Raw genomic sequence first — 22,717 nt, 5'->3', positions numbered from 1 at the left:
AAGGCATAATATCATGTATTTTATAATACAATTTATTAAATGTTTCATACATTTGACAGTTTTCTATTAGGGTATTTCTTTTAAAATATAGCCTGTCTTTTTCTTTTTTTCCCTTTACTGGTTGTTTTAAAAATGTAATGTTTGCATACATAATTAAATAAATATTATACATATAATATGATTCATACTGTAAAAATAATTGACTTACCATTAAGAACAATACAGATACATTACAGAAATGCACACATATACATCTCAGTAGCCATTAAAACTTTAAATATATAAATAATAAAACCTATAACGTGATAAAAACGCCATAAAAAAACTACACTGAAGGGAAAAATAGGGGGAACATAGGGAGAACAGACTTCGACACAACACCGGTCCTCAGTTTCGCTCCACCCGGACTTAGACCTTTCATATGGAAGCAGAATAACACAACAGAGCTTTACAGAGCTCACACGCTTATACATTTATATTAATTATCTCTTGACTCCATATGCCTATGCTTTATTTTCCTTTTTTGTGTTAAGGGTCTCGCACACCGGTGGAGATGCGCTGCGTCTCGTGTAGGACAACTCACAGTTTCTGACACCGCACCGGACGTTCGCATTAAATAGCGCGAGTTTAGTCAGACAAAGTTTACTTCCAGATATAAAATATGCATGTGTAGCCTTTGTAAATCGTTACAGATTTGAGACAAATGTGTTATTTTAATGTTAAACTGACTGGCGCTCTGTGGCAGCGTCCAGAGTCACAGCGGACAGCCGTTTAAATAAAGGTATCTTTGTTGCAGGTACAATTGCTGGTGGTCCACCTGTCTGGGTTCAAGAGGTGTTGATTCTGCATGCTGTGAATTTGAGAGACCTCTCAGAGTTTATTCAGCTGATTGTTTTTGTAACATGTACAATGTTTGCCATTTTCAATAAAATAACGTATACAAATTGCTTTGTTTATCATTGATAATTGATGGTTCAGTATGAAATAAATTTATAACATTAAGTAAATAAAAATAATTTATTTTAGTTTAATAATATTCACAAAATTTTCAGCTACATCTAAGTAACATTTGTAATGATATCAACTCAATTTTTTAGTAGACTTCACTGGGATTTTTGATTGATTTGTTTTTATATTTTTGATTCCATCTACTTAGTTTAATTTGTGATAGGAAATTAATGTAATTACTGAAATCTAATTGATTTCATAGCTTTCAAATTTACTCAATTTTTTTAAGTGTAAAAATGCTTCACCAAAAATATTGAGTAGATAATAGTAATAGTTTTTACAGTGTATGTAAGAAATTTATATCAATTAATCATAAAATGTCCCTGATATGTCACTAGACATTAAGAAATTATTTTCATTTCAAATACTTATATCACTGAAAGTGGAGTTGCAGCAGCCCTTAACTGATGTTTATGTTGTCATTTTGTGTATTGGCCACCAGTTGTGAGATTGCAGTACCAGTTTTAGCCACAAGTTTTGTGATTGCAGTACCAGTTTTGACCACAATCCTACATACTGTTCCTTTACTGTAAGGAACAATCATTACCAGTTAAATTTTAGGGGTACAAAACAGTTAACTGTACCCTTAAAGTTACACAACATTGGTTTAAAAATAGGTTATAAAATGTATCAGATGAAGATTTTTTTCCACATTTTTTCATAAATCTGTTAATCAGCCTCAGTCAGTACTTATCAAAACTACGAAATCTTCACAAAAAAATCCATGATTTTAAATCTTTAATTGCCAAGTTCATAAGTGGTGTCACTGATTTTGGGAAAAAAAATTATGGCTTGTACATTGAGTTAAATGGAGTATAAGCATATTTGTGTGTGTGTGTGTGTGTGTGTGTGTGTGTGTGTGTGTGTGTGTGTGTGTGTGTGTGTGTGTGTGTGTGTGTGTGTGTGTGTGTGTGTGTGTGTGTGTGTGTGTGTGTGTGTAAATTATCACGTTGTGGGGATCAATTGTCCCCACAAAGATAGGAATACCAGTGTTTTTGGACATAAGATGGACAGGAAGACACAGTATATAAAATGCAAGAAATGCATATGCAACACAGCTACACAGTAAAAATCTGCTTCTTATGTGTTGTGTAGGCTGGCATGAATAGGTTATGTGTTCAGTGTGGATGATGTGTTATGATACCGCATCTGTTCAGATGGGGATTGTGGTGTGTAGACTGACACAAATGTGTACAATTTCAAACTATGTTAAAAAAAATTAAACATCAAAACTAATGAAAAACTTATTTAAGATAAATATGTTTTCCCCCAATATCTGGGGGAGAGAATAGAATAGAATGTTCTTCTCTTATTTCATATTATCACAAAACCGAATAGTGCTTAATCTATAAATAGTCCTCTACCAGTGGTAAATGACAAATATTAACCATAAATTCTGTCTAGATTACTTGCAAAAAGGCTAAAGTAAACATCTGTAGACCCACAAACATTGTCTAAACTTAAATAATCTTAAATAATTCGACAGCAGCATATAAAACCGTTTCAGGCACTGTAATAATATTTCTGTCTTCATTATGGCACTGAATAACAAAATACGTCCATAAGAACACATGTTTGTCATTTAAAAAATGTGAGTTTTGAGCAGTGTAGAGTAGCGCATGTTGTTTGTCGTTTCTTTGATTAAAAATGCTGACATGGTTTTAATGTTTTAGTATCTTTACCTTATCGATCTTTTAAGTTCTGATTAAGTCACACTGGCAAAGTTTTCAATCAACTTGGTCACCTTAATTTTGTGGATGAGTTTCAGGCTCGTATTGATAAAGTAGTAAAGTCTCCTGGCTTTCCCTTCACTATTGCATTGGACGCTCATCTTTCAAACATGGTAAGTAGGATCACATTTCCGTTTACGCAGTTGAGGTACACTGCAAAATCCCGGGAGTTAAATAAACACTGCTCGGTGTTTAAATAGGTCCACTCTCCAGAGTGTTAAAAAACTAACACCGGAGAGAGTTAAAAGCTACAATCTGTGACTTTATTCTCTCTATCACCATCTCTGTTTGAAAACTGAAATTGCATTTAAGATCTTACTTGTAGAGTTATTTTCTTAATTTAGGATTAGATGTTGTCTGTTTCATTTAAAGTCACCATTATTGTGATCAGTGGTTGTTTTAATTGGACTCTTGAGTCTTAGTCTTAGCTTTTCAGCTTTTTCTGGCTGTTATAATTACATGTGTTTAAAACATGTTTTTTGTGGCCAAAGAGCAGACACTAGTGTATTTCTATGATTATAACTTAGGATATGCTTTCAAATAACACTCTTAAAAAATAGTTTATTTAGTGATTTTTTTTACTAGAAGTGTTTATTTCTGTCAAAAATATGATACTTTAGTATGAGATCCAGCCATTTCATAGCAGTTTTTCATTCTGAACCAACACTGAATTAAACACTGACACTTACATATTAACTGGGGAATAATGTAGACACTTAAACATCAAGAATCAGAGTATGAATCACAATGATGGTGACAATAAAATGAAAAGCTTCATGCTGCAATGCATGCTGGGTATAAACAAATTACAAATCTTATCCAGAACTCCCAGAATGCACTGCGGCATGAATAAATAATGACCTTTTTTACAATTTTCTTTGTCACCATTGTTGAGATTCATACTCCAATTCTTGATGTTTGTGTATCTACGTTGTTCAGCGGTTAATGTTTTTGTGCACACTATCAAAACCCTTCAGAATAACAAACTGCTATGAGAGTTCTGGACCTAGAACTGTAGTAATTTATTATTAATAGAAAATAATGCTTCTGATGAGGGAGGAAAACTGTATTAATAAATCTGTTCATTAAATGATTATGTTTGACATTTTGTTTTAATCATCAATATTCAATCACACAATAACCTTTTCTTTGCTATAAGAATGTGTTTTAAACACACTAAGATATAGCAGTTTGAAAAAACTAACAAGCTAATTGTCAAGAGTCAAGTCCTACTAAAACAACCACTGATCACAATAATGGTGACTTTAAATGAAACAGCCAACATCTAAACCTAAGTTAAGAAAATAACTCTACAAGTAAGATGTAAAATGCAATTTCAGTTTTCAAACAGAGATGGTGATAGAGAGAATAAAGTCACAGATTGCTGCTTTTAACTCTCTCCAGTGTTACTTTTTTAACACTCTGGGGAGTGGACCTATATAAACACTGAGCAGTGTTAATTTAACTCCCGGGATTTTGCAGTGAATTGGGCCAATTGCAACACTCTGGATAGCTGGCCAATCGGATCACACCACGCTTTCTCAGAGAGATGCGCTTTGTGAAAATTCAATTATTACAGAAGGCATGGCATAGAGGAACAACAATAATGTACGTAGAAAATAATGTGTTTTCTGATCAATAAACTAACACATTGCATTACACCAAATACACAAAATGTTAGTGTACTGTCCAGTTTATAATAATAAACGTACCGTCCTTTCCTCTGAATGTTTATTCTCCTGTAAGGAGTATTTCTCTTCAGTGTTCCACAATTCACCTATGATCTTCTCTTTTATCTCTGTGGTAAAAGAAAACATTTCATATACACAGTGTCCAAAATATTTTCTTTCAGCTTCACAAGAAAATATAATATTTCATAACATAATAATACAATTAAGTGAATGATAATGTTATTCTTGTATAATCACCTCTCATTGAAATTAAAACCTGAGGGTAATAGGACTTCTAAATGTAGCCAGATGTTTAAAGGGGTCATATTATTAGGCTTTTTTAAAGGGGACATACCATGAAAATCTGACCTTTTCCATGTTTAAGTGCTATAATTGGGTCCCCAGTGCTTCTATCAATCTATGAAATGTGAAAAAGATCAACCCACTAACTTAGTTTTGGTAAACCATTCTCTGCAAGCATGTAAATATTAGGTTATTGAAATTTGTCTCCCTTGTGATGTCAGAAGAGAATCAAATAATAATAATACCGCCCCTTTATCTGCAATATCCAACCACAGCACTGTCATTTAGTGCAGAAAAAGAGAGAGAAAATAATTGACAGCACAATTGAGTTTCAATTTCAACAAACCACCATCAGTGTTTGCATTTCATCAACTCATTTGCATTTAAAAGGACACACCTAAATGCTTGCACCGTGGCAATTTTAACATGTTATAATAAATTTCTGTGGGGTATTTTGAGCATTTGTATTCTGGGGACACAATTTTTTATTTTACATCTTAAAAAAGTGAATTGTACCCTTTGGGATGTCAAATAAATCTTTGTTGTCCCCAGAGTGCATATGTGAACAACCCCACAGGTTATTTATCATAGCAGGTTAAAATTGCCATCTTGTAGTAGGTTTATGTATAACATAAGCTAACAAGCCAAGAAAATTTTATTGTGATGTGGTTTAATTACTGATCATTTTATAAATATCATACAACAGCCACACTGACTGATATCATCCAGTACTACGGTGTTGATTCCATAATACTTTTATTGTCATTTATGAGGAGCTTTCAAAAACATTTATTGTATAAAAATTAGGTGGTATCAGGCCAAAACACAAAGAAATCAAGAATTAGCTAATAAATATCAACAATGGTGATAAAATTATTCATGCTGCAATGCATGTTGGGTGGCATGGGTGTGTTGGTACCCAGCATGCATTGCAACATGAATACTTTTATCACTATTGTTGAGATTCATTACCTAATTCTTGATGTGGCTTGTTTTTTTTTGGCTTGTTGCTTAGCTTGTTGTTTAGCTTGTTGCTTATGTATTCATTACAATAGTCTAAAAATAAAACTTAAAGCTAATAAATCAAAATTCAATAGGTCACCCAAAGTATGCCCTGCTCACTATAGTAACCAAACATTTTCAATAAAACATCAACATCTAACAAAGTCAAGCTTGGTGTTTCTTATTAGTTTTAAACACATTTGATTTAATAATACTAGTACATAAATTAATTTTTCTAAATGGATGGAAATTTTATATGCAATCAAAATACATAAATCTTATTTATTATGCAAATTATGTATCCAAAGAGTGTCCCACTCAACCTAAATACGAAGAGTCCAATTACTGGACTTTTCTAAATTATCAAGGTCATGACTTTTTTATAGGATATATAAGAATATTTATATCATGACAGTTACATATTTGTCAGCATGGCACATTCAATTACACAATGACACTAAATTACATTTACAGTTTTTTTCAGTCGCTAACAAGCATTTGTCCAATCAGTTGTCACATTTTCAAAACTCTAAACACAATTAGCACAGCATCGGTCTTTTGTGGCCATACCATTCACACATGTCATGTCGTTTTCACACAATATGCAGTCAGTAAACACATTTCCACAATGCTTACATTTTCTTAACAGACAAGCTATACCTCCCACCAAAATTATGGATTGTTTTTGTAGTATTTACAAATGCTTACACACAACATCTCACAATAGCAAAAACAATATTCCAAACCATAGATACAGTATAAAAAGCTTTATATTGGGTAAATTGGGCCAACCACAGCTGATTCCAGTCTGGCTTAGGTTATTTTTTCTTTTACATTGATACTTATACAGTAAAAGCAGGACTTTGAGGAGTGATGTTTTTGAAAACACACAGCAAAATCCCCAGTGTTAAATTAACACTGCTCGGTGTTTATATAATCCACACCAAGATTGGTGTAAAAAAAACACTAAATCAGTGTTAAAGTTAATAAGATAATGAAGTGATTGAGTCATTAATAGTGAACACCTGCTGGTCATTCCGTGTCAAATCAACTCAATTTTGGAATTGTTCCTGTCTTAAAATTTTTATTTTGTTGACTCTTTTTCTAGAGAATACTAAAATGAGGAAGAAAGCCAAATTATTAAATGCAATAGATGAAATCACCATATATAGTTAAATGAACACTATCATCATCTCTGTTTGAAAACTAAAATTACAACTTGCGTGCAGAGTTACATGGATGATAGGTTTAACTTCTAAAGAACTGCTGTAAATCTGGTTAATAAAGTAAGTCACCATTGTGCCGATTAGTGTTTCCTTTAGTTGGGTACTTGGGTCTTGAAGTTTAGTGTTAGTTTTCTTCTGCTCTTTGTGGCAGTGTGTTTATAAAACACATCTGTTAAAGCAGAGGAAGATGAGAGAAATGAAGTCTATTACTGTTACTATGCTAATTAGTATGAAAGTATAAGTCTTGGGATTCAATGATGTCATAAAAAAGTAATTACTGAATATAAGTGTTTATTATGAGTTCTGCCAACCCTGTGAGGCTCCCATGAAATCCAAAAGTGCTGTAAAAGTCCACACACCCTGAAGAGTTAAATATTGTTTACCCAAATCTAATCTGTGAAGTTAGGCAGACACACTGAGACATCAACAATCAGCCTATAAAACACAATCATGGTGACAATCAACAACAAAGCTTCATGCCGCAATGCATGCTGGGTACCAAACTCAATCATACATCCCATCATGCATTGCAACATGACAAAAATTTTGCAACTTTCTTACCATTAACTGTCACCATTGTTGAGATTTGTATCAGAAATCATGAAGTCTCTCTTAAAGGCGCTCTAAGCGAATAATGTGCGACGTCACTTCCTGTTGATGTTTGAACTGTTTTCAAACAGACGGAGCGTAGCTAACTCCTCCCCCTCCCTTCCGTGCTTTCATGAACGCGCCCAACCCCCACCCCCAAATCCTTCTTGTCGTTTATTGGCTGGAACACTTTGTTATGGTTTCTGTTTGTAGGTTTGGCCATTTGTTGATATTGCCGTTTGTGAAGCCTGGGCTGTCTACAGAGATCGCGTTTTTTTACAGTTTGATCAGCGGACAGGCAGCAAGCAGATAGTGAGGAGATGTTTCCGGTATGTAACAAAAAATGTTTTATGGTCTAAAACGCTTCAATTCGCTTAGAGCACCTTTAAGCAAAAAACAACAACAACAAAAAAACACTGAAGCATGACGGCAGTCTTATTCAATACAATGTCATTTGCATAGAGCTTTTTTATATGCCTATTTCTTCATATTTAATTTGTGATCAAATGTTTCACTGACTTGTAGAATATAATAAAAATTAACTGAGAAGGTCTGGAAGGTTTTCCCTCTACATGAAACAATGAACAAGTGGTTTTACTAAAACATTGTTGCTATTGCTAAAAGAGAAGAGTTAGATCGGTGAAGGTCAAGGGACTAAATGAAACACTAATCACAGTAATGGTGACTTCAAATGAACTCATAACAAACACAAACTTAAGATTTAATGTGATACATTTTGTGATAAATGTTTATTTGACTTGTGAGACATCACGTCAGAAAGAAGATTTGTCTACTAAATCACGCGTGTGGATGCTGTAATAGTTGAGCACTTGTATTTTGTTCTGACAGCTGTTTAGAAGTCAAACTTATCCATGTAGAAAATAACTTTGCAAGTTATCATTTTATTTTTCAAACAGAGATGCTGATAGAGAGGCAAACGTGAAAGATTGCAGCTTTTGGAGGCATACACCCAACAGTATTCATCTATTGCATTAAATAATTTGTCTTTCTTTATTATTTTGGTATTTTCTCCAGAAAATGAGTCATCAAAATAAAAATTTAGAGACAGGAAAATGTCCAAAATGTAATTGATTTGAATGACCAGCAGGTGTTCACCATTAATGTCTTAATCATCACTTCATTATCTCATTAACTTTAACACTGATTCAGAGTTATATTTTTAACACCAGTCTTTTTTAACACCGATCTTGGTGTGGATTATATAAACACCAAATAGTGTTGATTTAACACTGGTAGAGTTAATTTAACACTGGGGATTTTCCTGTGCAGAAACAGACAAACACTGTTATGTCTGGACGAGGAAGCAAGGGGCACATGGAGAAGAGCAGGCCCAGTGAGAGGTGCAGTGAGAGATGCAGGTGCAGAGAGAGGTGCAGTGAGAGATGCAGGTGCAGAGAGAGGTGCAGTGAGAGATGCAGGAGCAGTGAGAAGAGCAGGGCCAGTGAGAGGTGCAGTGAGGGGAGCAGTTAGACGTGCAGGAGCAGTGAGAGGTGCAGGGTCAGTAAGAGGAGCAGACCCAAGGAGAGGGCAATGTAGAGGTGTAAGAATGCATGGTGGTGGCATTCCAAGGGCTGCAAGAACAGTAGTCAGTGATGAAATTCATTGATTTCAGTAAGAGAGGCTGGTGAAAGAGTGCAGCCCAATTTTAGGAGGTTGCCTCCATTATACGCATCTTTCAACAAACCAACAGGTAAGTATTGCATTTTACATGGATTGTTTCTATTCTCACTTGACATGTCAATAAGGTCAAACAGTAATGCATATGTAAAAAAAATTGTCCCTCTAAAGAATGCAACGTCTTCCACCCTCTGGGAGAAGAGGAAAGCTCCTCAAAAATGATCAAGATCAATACTGTAAACTTTTTCTGTTCTATCATATTGTGTTTCTACTTTACCTCCTGTAGTCAAGAGTAAGGGGAAAAACTGATTTTTACTGAAATGCTTTTAAATGTGAACATTGCTGTACATGTGGGCACACAGTTCCCAACCAAAACATTTAGCGTAAAAACGTAAACGTAAAACATGTTTTGCATGCAAATACCTGTAAAACTGAAACATAAAAGTCTATGCAGTTTTTGTAATGTCAACAATAGCCAGTATTTTGAAACCTGGTGTACTTTAATTGATTGCATGTACCTTGTGAAGTGAAAAGAAGTGTTATTCTTTGAAAGAATAATTTTATTTTGAGTCAGATTTCCAGTGTTTTGGTAAAGTTAATATGTGCAGATAAATGAAGAGTTAGTATTTATTTAACAAAATGTGTTTTTGAGAAGAAAATTATGCGTTTGGCCAATTGTGTTTTGTAGGTAGAACTCTGTGTTAAGTGTTTAGAAAAATTATCTGAAGTATGGGTAAGCGCTTGTTAGCGATTGAAAAAAACTGTAAACCTATTCAATTTAAATGTATTCGATTTTAGTCAACTAAATTAAATGTATATTTTGTTGACTTAAATCTCATGGCATTTTGTTGACTAAAACTAAACTAAAACTAAAAACAATTCAGATGACTAAAATATGACTAAAACTAAATTGCATTTATGTCAAAAGACTATGACTAAAACTAATTTAGTCAATATTATAACTGGTTGATATTATAGTCAGACTGTATAGCTAGAAAAACTGTTGTAGTTATTTTTTTCTATACAAACTGTCAGAATCTATTCTATAAGAACACATTTTGTATGCATAATTTTACTAATAATTCATATTAATAATGTCGTTAAAGATTAAATTAATAATATTTTTTCTTTAGTGGATACAGTTTTGGAATTACATCATTGTTCCCTTACCTTTATCTTCACACAGTTTTCTTAATTTTTCAACAGTTTCTTTGAAAGATTTATCAGGAGAACGTTCTTCAGTCGACATCTTATTTGTTTGTCTAGGATCTGTTGTTGTTGTTCTGTTGTGGTGTAGCAAATTATGCTGATAGTAATGAAGATCTGTAGGTCTGCCTTCAGCTTTTATAGATTCAGGGACTCAACCCACTGCATTACAGCAGCAGTACAGGGAGTGTCTTTTCAGTAACCTAACACTAAATTGAAAATAAAGATGTACCTGTAATGAAGTGACCTATTTTCCTTAGCATATGATATCAGAGCAAAATTGTTTACAGAAATTTGCATTCAAAAATTTCACTTTTCTAATATGCAAAGGTTACACTATTCACTTGTTCAAGTTGGTCATTACTTTGCTAGTCATTAAATCATTTTAAATGAAAACTGTTTTAAATCACATTTAAAATTAAGTACTCAAAAAATGTTTTCACTTTTTTACAAAATACATTAGGGAGATAAACAGCTTGTATAAAGATATACATGTAATAGATCTTTGGGGGGAATCTTTGTTTGGATCAGTCCATTGCAGGTGATGTTAGTGTTGAGCTTTAAGCAGACAGGCATCTTTATCTATCAATATAGATGAAATATAGATTAAATATAGAAACATTTTGTATTGCTTTTGTGTGCATATCAGTATGAAGCTTCTTCTACAGTAATGTTTACTCATGATCAAAGCTTGACAAACATCACATTTACAGATGTTGTCTCTTTAACACTAATCCTGTTGATTGAGATATTTTCATTGAGATAATAAGAGTGTTCAGGTTATCTTTTGTATTTGTACAGACTCCTAATGTAATGTTATGATGAATCTGCTTCATATGTGAATGATCTTATATCGTCATAATCATCTATTCAGAACAGGAGTTAAGCTGATAATACACCCTACTGAAATATTCACATGACGTCAGATTAAAAACATAAAGCATGTATTTTTGGTTAGATTGTCACAGAAACAATTGAAAACATTAAGTGGTTTATGAAGCGAGTCTAGTTTGACAGATTTTACTGTTTATTGACGGAGCAGATTCAATAATAGTCAGACGCTCACAATTTACCAGCTGATGATATTTGTTTTCTTTACCATTTGCATTCAGACAGATTTTCACTTTCTGTTTTTTTAGTTAGTACGGACTTTTAAACAAAAGTCTATTAGTCACTACATAATTTAGAAGATTTACCACTCAACAATTGTCTTTGTCTGTAAATGATATGAAATTTTATCAAGTTGAAGTGAGCTTGACTGTTATTCTTGTTGAGACAGGACCTCACAGACACTTCAATTTAGACTACGTTTACACATGAGCGGCTATTTTCATAAACGGTCATTTCAACCTCTCCGGTTTCAAAAATAACTTTGTGCACACATGTCAGGGCCTTACTGTATAATAAAATTAGTCATATGAAAACAACTCAGCTGTCACGTTTATCAGCAGGTTAACTCTATTTAACACTTCCCAGATAACAAGCAACCATTAAATCAATGTTAAGGGGTCATAGCGTGAAAATTTGACTTTTTCCATGTTTAAGTGCTATAATTGGGTCCCCAGTGCTTCTATCAACCTAGAAAATGTGAAAGAGATCAACCCAGTAACTTAAATACAAACTGGGTTAAAAACAACCCAACTAACAGAAAAAAATTCTAAGAACGTTCCTTGAGCGTTCCCAACATTCCCAAAAACGTTCTGCCAACATAAAAAGTGTCCAGTTTTCTTGACGTTTTAAGAACGTTTCTGGGTTATCTGAATGTTAGAGGAATGTTACATTCTACCATTTTCAAACGTTATGACAATGTCATGTTTTAATGTTCACACAATGTTTAAAATAACAACTGTTTGCTTGTTATATTAATGATAGAGAAACATTGCATTTTATTATTTTATGAAACATTATTTCTGAATGTTCAGTAAAAATATTGCTGTATAAAACACAATTCACTTATTAGGTTTAGATGATGATTTGTTTCATTTTAAGTCACCATTTTTGTGATTAGTGTTTGTTTTAGTTGGACTCTTGACCGTTGACTTTTTGTTTGCTGGTTTTTCCTTAGATGTGTTACTTTGTGTGTATAAAACACATATGTTATAGTAAAGTTAGTGCAGTTCTGTGCATAATAGGAAAGATCATCACCTAATTAGTTGATTTACTCATCAAAAGTTCATTTTTTGCTAATAATGTTTGAGATCCAGCACTTTCACAGCAGTTTATCATTGTTTAAAAAGTTTAGACAATAATTAACAATTTATATTTGGGACGTAGAAACATCAATAATCAGAGTATGAATCTCAACCATGGTGACAATTATATAAAAAACTTCATGCTGCAATGCATGCTGGGTATCAACAAATTACAAATCTCATCCAGGACTCCCATCATGCACTGCGGCATGGATAAATTATGAACTTTTTACAATTTTTTTGTCACCATGGTTGAGATTCATACTCCGATTCTTGATGTTTGTACGTCCCACGTATAAAGTGGTACATTTTTGTCCAAAATTTCTTAAGCTCCAACACTTTCACAGCTGTTTGTCTAATGACAAGTTGCTGTGAAAGTGTTGGATCTCATTTACATTATTGACAGAATAGAAACTTTTGATGAGTAAATCAATTTATTCAATGATAATCTTTACAATTACCAACCATCACAGAATTGCACCATTAACTTTACATTGCCGTAACAAATGTGTTTTAAAAACACAAAGTTGACACATCCAGGAAAAAGCTAGTATAAAATTTTTCAGTGAATGTGACTATTATTCAAAAGTATTATTTTCTGGTACACAATATAAATGATGTAAGATTAGAGTTCATCTGCTCACGGATGAAAATACAGTTGATCAGCTTTCATATAGGTCATTTGATTATAAAATGAAGTGGCTGTGCTCGGTCCTGTGACTTTAGTTTTTTTGTATGTCTATTATTTTCTGGCACACAATATAATTGATATAAATGATATAAAAATTGAGTTCACCTGCTCACAGATAAAGGTACATGTGACAACTGATCAGCTTTCATGTACTGTAGGTCATTTGATTATAAAATGAAGTGGCAGTGAGGTCCTGTGAGGTAAAGCTTTTGTTTTTTGGTGCCTCTACATATAGCAGAATAGCCGTGAAGCTTGATAACTTGAACTTGATAAAATGGCATCTTTAATATCTGTAAACAAAAAGACTTGTTGAGTGGTAAAACCAGTCTTCTGAAAATGAACTGAATAATGGACTGTTTTGTTTGAGGTCAACATTATGATGATCATTGTTGTTCCTTTAGTTAGATTCTTAGCTCTTGTCCTTTGTTTGTTCTTGCTTCAACCTTTAAGCTATAGGGGTGTGTTGTATACACAGATACCAAACATCAACATTGTGACAGCAAACAAAACACATTAAACTGCAGTGCAATTGATTTATAATTGTGTTCTAAGAGCTGCAATTGTTTTGGTAAACCATTTTCTACATAAAAGTCTACCATAAACCTTAAACTTCAAATAGCAGAACTCAACACAAAGCATTTTTGTCAAATAAGTAATTGATTTAAAAGTAAATATTGAACAAAAACATAGAGACGTTTATGCATTCTAATGCGAATGTCCCTCCCAAAACCTTGCGTTGTACACGTTATTGATATTCAGGAAAAATTATTGTTTTTCTGCACTCCAAACATGTTAGTGTAGATTGTACCCATAGGGACAGAAATGGACTCCTACTGTACCCCTATTTTTGACAGTGTAGAAACAATGGATATAGTTTGCTTATCCGGGGTTGCAGCGGAGTTGTGCCTGTGCGTTTGTTTAACTCTGGATTTAGTTGAAATGATGTCTGTGTTTTGTTGTCAATCATCGTATTCACCTTATTTTTCACGACAACAAGGGGGGCGCCATTGCGCTCATTTTGTCAACGTACTTCCGGCTGCATATGATGAGCAGCTGAGGCAGTGGCTGAAGGCGACGCGTTAAACTTAAAAAGCTCACTCAAGCGCCTTTATGTTTGTTTCTTATCAATTTTAACGGACGGGAAGCCGACTGAGGAACACCCTTATCCCAAGTAATGGTTCGACTACGATGTTCCGGTAACTTGAAGCCATGCCGGGTTTTGAAAAGGTGGTCAGTTTCAGGTAAGCTATCTTAGCTAACTGTGCTCTTTCGCCTAACGTTAGATTTGTGATGTCTGTTCTACGAATAAACTTAAGATCAGTAACGTTAGTTAATAAAATGCAATTATTTTGAATGATTTTCATTGCCCACCTATATTTTTATATTTAAGATAAGACAACAATATATTATAGTACATTACATTCTTACAGTAGCTCACATGACTCATATAAGTTACAGAGATTTCAGATGCTAGAAGGTCAGTTCATTTCTCATTCAGATATTGATGATGACCTATTAAACGACATATTATTTAACACTGAAGTTAGAGGTTGTGTGTATAATGTTACTGTCTCTTTTTAATGCATCTCTCTCTCTCACACTGTTTTGTTTAAGTATGGATGTCATTAATATATTAATTCTCATGATGCAAGTTTCTTTTAAATACTAACATAAAAATGTTTATGGTTATATTATTTTCACAGATGCATTGATGTTTAGTGATGCAATGGACAACTGTGAGGATGATACAATCAACATGTTCCTAAACTGTGATGCAGAAACACAATGGGAGGATCAATCCGTCTCTGAACACAACTACACTTTAAAATCACAACTCAACCTGAAGCAACCTACATCTGATATGGGAAAACAATGGTGCGGTTTCCCGGACAGGGCTTATCCTGGTCCCAGGCTAAAATGCTTATTTGAGCTACGATAATTTAAAAACACCTTGTACTGACATACCTCAACACATATGAGTGCCATTGTTTTGTTACAAGATGTGGTTTGTTTGTAAAAACTAAAATGTCCTAATATAATTAAGGCTTAGTCCTGTAAACCCTGTCCAAGAAACTGCTTCAATGCTTCTGCTTCATGTGTTGAGCTGGCACAAATGTACATATATCTGCAGAGAAACAACCATCTTTGTCAGCTTTACACAGGGTTGATATTGCATGCATTACATTCAGTCGCTAAGCACGTCACCAGTACATACACAAACAGCTTCCAGATAAACACTTGGGATCAGCTCCTGATGACTCTGATAAAGCTGTCTTAATTCATTGCAGGGTGGTCTTGCTGAAAAGTTAGTTGTTTCTTAGTGCATAGTTATTTTTATAAACCTTTACAATGTGACCTGATTTTACCTGTTGTAAAGTTACATTAAACCTTCATATGTGATCAGATGTCATGCAGTGATATTAAACATTTACAATGTGATCTGATGTTGTGCAGTTATATTAAACATTTACAATGTGATCAGTTGTTACCTGTCATGCATTTATATTAAACCTTTACAATGTGATCAGATGTTGTGCAGTTATATTAAACATTTACAATGTGATCAGTTGTTACCTGTCATGCATTTAAATTAAACCTTTACAATGTGATCAGATGTTACCTAACATGCAGTTATATTAAACATTTACAATGTGATCAGATGTTGTACAGTTATATTAAATCTTTACAATGTGATCAGATGTTACCTGTCATGCAGTTATATAAACCTTTACAGTGTGATCAGATGTTACCTGCCATGCAGTTATATTAAACCTTTACAATGTGATCAGATATTGTGCAGTTATATTAAATCTTTACAATGTGATCAGATATTACCTGCCATGCAGTTATATTAAACCTTTACAATGTGATCAGATATTGTGCAGTTATATTAAATCTTTACTATGTGATCAGATGTTACCTGTCATGCAGTTATATAAACCTTTACAGTGTGATCAGATGTTACCTGCCATGCAGTTATATTAAATCTTTACAATGTGATCAGATATTACCTGCCATGCAGTTATATTAAACCTTTACAATGTGATCAGATATTGTGCAGTTATATTAAATCTTTACAATGTGATCAGATATTACCTGCCATGCAGTTATATTAAACCTTTACAATGTGATCAGATATTGTGCAGTTATATTAAATCTTTACAATGTGATCAGATATTACCTGCCATGCAGTTATATTAAACCTTTACAATGTGATCAGATATTGTGCAGTTATATTAAATCTTTACTATGTGATCAGATGTTACCTGTCATGCAGTTATATAAACCTTTACAGTGTGATCAGATGTTACCTGCCATGCAGTTATATTAAATCTTTACAATGTGATCAGATATTACCTGCCATGCAGTTATATTAAACCTTTACAATGTGATCAGATATTGTGCAGTTATATTAAATCTTTACAATGTGATCAGATATTACCTGCCATGCAGTTATATTAAACCTTTACAATGTGATCAGATATTGTGCAGTTATATTAAATCTTTACAATGTGATCAGATATTACCTGCCATGCAGTTATATTAAACCTTTACAATGTGATCAGATATTGTGCAGTTATATTAAATCTTTACTATGTGATCAGATGTTACCTGTCATGCAGTTATATAAACCTTTACAATGTGATCAGATATTGTGCAGTTATATTAAATCTTTACAATGTGATCAGATATTACCTGCCATGCAGTTATATTAAACCTTTACAATGTGATCAGATATTGTGCAGTTATATTAAATCTTTACAATGTGATCAGATATTACCTGCCATGCAGTTATATTAAACCTTTACAATGTGATCAGATATTGTGCAGTTATATTAAATCTTTACTATGTGATCAGATGTTACCTGTCATGCAGTTATATAAACCTTTACAGTGTGATCAGATGTTACCTGCCATGCAGTTATATTAAATCTTTACAATGTGATCAGATATTACCTGCCATGCAGTTATATTAAACCTTTACAATGTGATCAGATATTGTGCAGTTATATTAAATCTTTACAATGTGATCAGATATTACCTGCCATGCAGTTATATTAAACCTTTACAATGTGATCAGATATTGTGCAGTTATATTAAACCTTTACAATGTGATCAGATATTACCTGTCATGCAGTTATATAAACCTTTACAGTGTGATCAGATTTTATCTGTAAGGAATTTCTTAAACCATATGTGAGCTTTGTAGATTCCACTTAAAAGGATTTAAGTCTCCTGATTTGAAGGAATAAGTGTTGGCAAGTTTGCAAATGAATTCTATCATGGTACATTACCACATAAAAACGAAATAGATATTGGACTGGCTAAGGTGCACATTTGCTTTAAAAAAGACGAAATCACTGTGTAAATATTGGTAAGCATAATTACTTTAATAATGCTGCTCCATCAACTCCTTCTGACAGGACGAGGTAATTAAATATGTCCAATAGGTTACTTGCCGCGGCTGCTTCATATCGTCTAACCGAGACGATTGATGTGACATTATAAGACTATCCGAGCCTCGTATGAAGTTTTCTCCGTGCTCCTAATTTAAAACATTTACAACAGTTGCGATATTTGTCATTTCGCTAATGTTATAGTGAACTACAAACAATCTTCTAACCACCAAACTAGCTACCGAATGCACTGTGCCATATTAGCAGCGGAATTCGGTTGACAAAATGCGGAAAAGCGAATAATTAAAAAGGGGCATGGCGGAATAAGGTGAATAGGTTTACATAATGTAAACGACAAAAACATTTAGTGAATCATCAAGTTATTCAGAGATAGTTGTATAATGTTGTGTGTGTGTGTGTGTGTGTGTGTGTGTGTGTGTGTGTGTGTGTGTGTGTGTGTGTGTGTGTGTGTGTGTGTGTGTGTGTGTGTGTGTGTGTGTGTGTGTGTGTGTGTGTGTGTGTGTGTGTGTGTGTGTGTGTGTGTGTGTTGCTTGCTCTTGCTCGCAGTACACCTCCGGAGTTTGGGTTTTTCTGGGAAAGTAGCGCTAGAGCTGATCTGTCTTTTATAAATCTGATAAAACTAAAGACCCTTCAGAAATATGAAGGATGCAATACTACTCTACTAGGAGTGACAGTGGCTCAGTGGTTCAATGTAGGTTGTCAACAAACCGGAAGGTTGTTGGTTCGATCCCGGTTCCACCTGACCAAGTGTCGAGGTATCTTTGAGCAAGACACCTAACCCCAGCTGCTCCTGACGAGATGCCTTGGATGGCTGACATTTGCTGTCGGTGTATGAGTGAATGGGTGAATGTGAGGCAACTTGTTAAAATCTTTGGATGGCCATGGGCCTGTTGCAAGCCCTATATAAATGCATTCTATTTACCATTTACTCTTTGGGTACCCAAGATTAACATGAGATGAGCAGAAACACTGTGTGTTATGTGACCTTTAACTTCAGAATATTGAAAGTAAAAGCCATTCAAACAATCGTTCTGGGAATGTTGAAGGTTTAGGCATACATGAATAGATCTATTATAAGATGATTAAATCAATACAAAATGTTTAACAGAGACTGATGTACAAACATATTTGGGGTGCAGCAAACAAGGATGTTTCCTGAAAGATGAGAAGGAAGTGTCCACGTGTACACCGCAAGGTTTTGGGATTGACAATCGCATTTAAATGCATACTGTTAATAACTTCTCAATGTTATTGTTCTGTACTGAATTAGTCTTGTGATTATTAGTAAAGCAGAAGGTCTAACCATCATTCTGATCAAGTCTTTGTTTAAACTACAGCATTTTTTTTTGGGCTGTAAAATATAAAAAAAACAATCCTTGTTTCTGATGTAGACAGCCACAGAATTATTACTGTTTTAACCTTTGAAGCTGTTTGTGTTGAGTGTTTAAGATGAATTGTGAATTCTGCAGTACTTCAGTACTGTTTGGACTAGGGATGCACCGAATCCAGATTTTTTGGATTCGGACGAATACCGAATCCACTGTTAAGATTCGGCCGAATCCGAAACCAAATACCGAATCCTACTCGCATCCTTATTCCATTACAGGGCTTGCAAAATTTCAAAATCCCTGGTAGCCCTTCGGGCAGGCACTCTTCAGTTTTTGGTAGCCTGAAATTTTGCCAATACAAAGCCAATAGGGCCTCTAACCACAATGTGTAATTTGCTATTCTTGTTGTTGTTTTGATGCTGTTGGTTTTTTTAACAAACAAAAAAAACTGGATTTCCATGTAAACCAACTGTTCCTGTTCATCCCCACACCAGATATACTCACCATTTAAAAGTGGTTCAGTGGGTCACAAAACTCACAGTTTGAATCATCCAGTTAGAGATTGGATAATTTTTTCGATCAGAAAAACAGGGGCTACTGTCGCTTTAAGAGCGATTCTGCGTCACTCTCTTCACTGCCCGTACAATCTATATCACTTTAAAGCTTGCTGCGAGAGATTTAATTTTCTTACGTGAGGATAGTTATGACTGACAGGACAAAGTTGGAGGATTTGCTCAAAAATCCATGACAAATCAGTACGGATTGCTTCTTGTACTGCGGCTTCGCCCGATCGCGAAAGTGAAAGTAAAACTCGAGCGCGCGCTCAAACGCAATTTAAATACCCAATGATACATAAGCATTTAAATATATTTTTCCTCCCTATAAGTCAAGATAGCCCGACGGGCAGGGCGGGGATGCATTTTGATAGCCCGACTGCAAAGCACAATGAAAGCGATGCGGTGCGATGCGTTAGTTTTTCCAGGTGCGTCCACGAAATGTGAAACGCCCCAGGCTCACTGGAAAAAAAACACTTATCTCCACGTCCGCACCTGATGTGTGTAATCAACGGCCGCGTGACGTCGACCAGCGTAACGCAAGCTTAGGGTTCGGTTCGGTGGAAAAAAAATCTAAGGACGGTTTCACATTTGGTGCGATTGCCTGGTCCGAACCCGAGTTCGATTGCTCCCCCCTCCCCATGCCCCCCATGGACTGTGTTCACATATTATTTTTGCATCCGAACCGCGGTACGCTTGCATCATCAGGCTGCAGCCAGCGCGTTCTCATGTTGCTTGGCAACCGCTGTAAACGAGAAGACGACAAGTGTGATTGACTAACTGCAAGCAGAGAGATGATTTCTGAATGCCTCCGCAAAAATTGACGTCGGCGGACAGACCGCGTTGTCATCGAAACGACTTTAGTATGTTTGTGGCAGAGAGACGAAAGTGCGTTTCTGTATTATTTCTTTGAAAACAAAACCAAAGGTTTAAAAAAATAAGAACAAAACTCAACCAAGCATTCTATGCATTTTGTTGTCAAGGTAAGTGCACGCACACAAACACACACGTCTGTTTTGGTGGGACATTCCATATAATACGTAATTAACAGCGGTTCACTTCCGCGATTTGGTACGATTGCGCTCACATTAGCAGCGAACCAATCTGGAGTTCACATGAAACGAACGCCAGACCACCCTTTTTAAGCGGACTCGAGTACGTTTAGCGGGTGCGCACCCGAGTTCGGAAGACAGCGTTCACATCATCCGAATGTACCGAACTCTGATGTCAATCGAACCCGGATGCGCACCAAAAGTGCTAATGTGAAAACGCCCTAAGATTCGGCCAAACCCGAACCCCGTCAAAAAGCCCAGTATTCGCCCGAATCCGAATCCTGGATTCGGTGCATCCCTAGTTTGGACACATAGTCCCTCTCAGTGTTTGATGGTTTCTGTCACTCAGTTTCAGTTTTAACCCATTGTTCTCGTTCACTGATGAAGTCTTAATGCGTTTTCATCAGTCATTATGGTAACTTGAGAGTTTTGTTGTTTAGACACCAAACAATTTTGCTGATATGATTACAGACGCTACCGCAGAACAATCACTTAAACAGATATACTTACACCACATGTACTGACTACTGCTGAATACAACTTAAACTGCACGTATACAAATACAAACTACATTTTGTCAAGTTGCTGTATTTGTTCACCAACTAAAGCAATATATGAAGCTAAAAATATAACTAAAGCAAAATATAAAGCCAGGACTTGGCCTTAGTTATATTAGAACATTTAAATAGTTTTCACAAACATAACTTACAAAAACATTACTTGTGTGCATCTTGACACTAAACAACGGGCCAGATACAGCATATTTTAAGTGTTTTTTTGAGACAGCTTTAATCTGGGACTACTTTCTGGGAAACTACCACATAAAAGTTGCTTTATTTTAAAGCAATAACTTTGCTGATGCTGTGGTAATCTTCTTAAACTGTTGATGTAAATTAAAAATGTAATGTAGAAATACTATTGTATGCTGGCAAATGTAGCTACCAATAGTTTATTTTAAAGCAACACTAAAGAGTTTTTGCTCTTTGCTCCGCCTACAGGTTGGAAGCGGAACTGTCCATTGCCACTGTCGTAAATAATTTAGACTACTGCAGCAAAGCTGGCTCTGATTGGATTGGAGGTCTGCCGTAAAGCAAGTTTTTGTAGTTTTCACTCGAACTACAGAACCGTCGCATTTGGAAACTTCTTTAGGGCGCACTCACACTATCCAAACCAAACCGCACTCGGGCGCGTTTGACCCCCAAAGCCTGGTTTGTTTGACTAGTGTGATCGCTCTGTTCGGCGCCCGGGCGCGGATTGGTTAATCGCGCCGCGGCCGGGTTGCAGAGGTGGGCCGGAGCACGGTTTACTTGGGCTCAAGCGCGGAAGGCTGTGGTGTGAGCGCAATCGCGTTTTGGCCGATAGAGGGCTGCAAAGCGAATGTGAAAGTGCCGTTCACCCTGTTTCGAGTGGATGAACGACTAAACTTTTTTGGAAACATTATTTTCAGGTAAAAAAAACTCTTTGGTGTTGCTTTCATTTATAAGGATTTTACAGTGAAATGATTTTCACATCAAAAAACGTTGGAAGCAATTTTCTTTCCTGGTTTTGACTTTGAGGAGATCTCATACTTGCAGTAGTTAAACACAAACTGGGTTAAACCCAAACACCTGTTAAACACCTGTAAATCCTTATTTTCTGCAAACATTATGATGCCCTGAAAGATGCTTTGATTGATACAAAGTCAAAATATATGAACATATGCTGATAAAATCTGTGGAGGAAAATCAAGAAGAATGTATTTGTCCCAAACTTTATATAGTGCTGTATGAACTAAATAGAAGATTTGTTTCAGTGGATGTGACTATAATTCAAAATTATTTTCTGGTACACAATATAATTGATATAAATGATATACAAATAGAGTTCACCTGCTCACAGATAAAGGTACATGTGACAGCTGATCAGCTTTCATATACTGTAGGTCATTTGATTATAAAATGAAGTGGCTGTGAGGTCCTGTGAGGTAAAGCTTTTGTGTTTGTGTGCCTCAACATAAAGCAAAATAACAGTGAAGCTAACTTGAACTTGATAAAATGTCATTTTATTTGTAAACAAAAAGACTTGTTGATTCCTAAAACCAGTTTTCTAAAAAATGAACTGAATAATCGACT

At 35.0% G+C, this 22,717-nt stretch overlaps 1 protein-coding gene across 1 annotated transcript in view; it reads right to left on the bottom strand.

Moving 5' to 3' along the window:
- The window catches only part of LOC135750701 (deoxynucleoside triphosphate triphosphohydrolase SAMHD1-like), a 59,428-nt gene extending 48,946 nt beyond the window's left edge, over positions 1–10,482 (bottom strand). Inside the window, exons 1-2 of the mRNA XM_073814573.1 lie at positions 10,336–10,482; positions 4,451–4,536 (exon numbers count right to left, since the gene is read on the bottom strand). Coding sequence (XP_073670674.1) covers positions 4,451–4,536; positions 10,336–10,414 — 165 coding nt within the window. The 5' untranslated portion in view covers positions 10,415–10,482. The remainder of the gene's footprint in view (positions 1–4,450; positions 4,537–10,335) is intronic.
- Between the last annotated feature and the right edge of the window lie 12,235 nt (positions 10,483–22,717).

The sequence above is a fragment of the Paramisgurnus dabryanus genome, chromosome 4, assembly GCF_030506205.2.
Source record: "Paramisgurnus dabryanus chromosome 4, PD_genome_1.1, whole genome shotgun sequence".
Lineage (NCBI taxonomy): Eukaryota > Metazoa > Chordata > Actinopteri > Cypriniformes > Cobitidae > Paramisgurnus > Paramisgurnus dabryanus.
The sequence above is the reverse complement of the archived record's forward strand: the minus strand, read 5'-3'. Positions and strand labels throughout refer to the sequence as shown.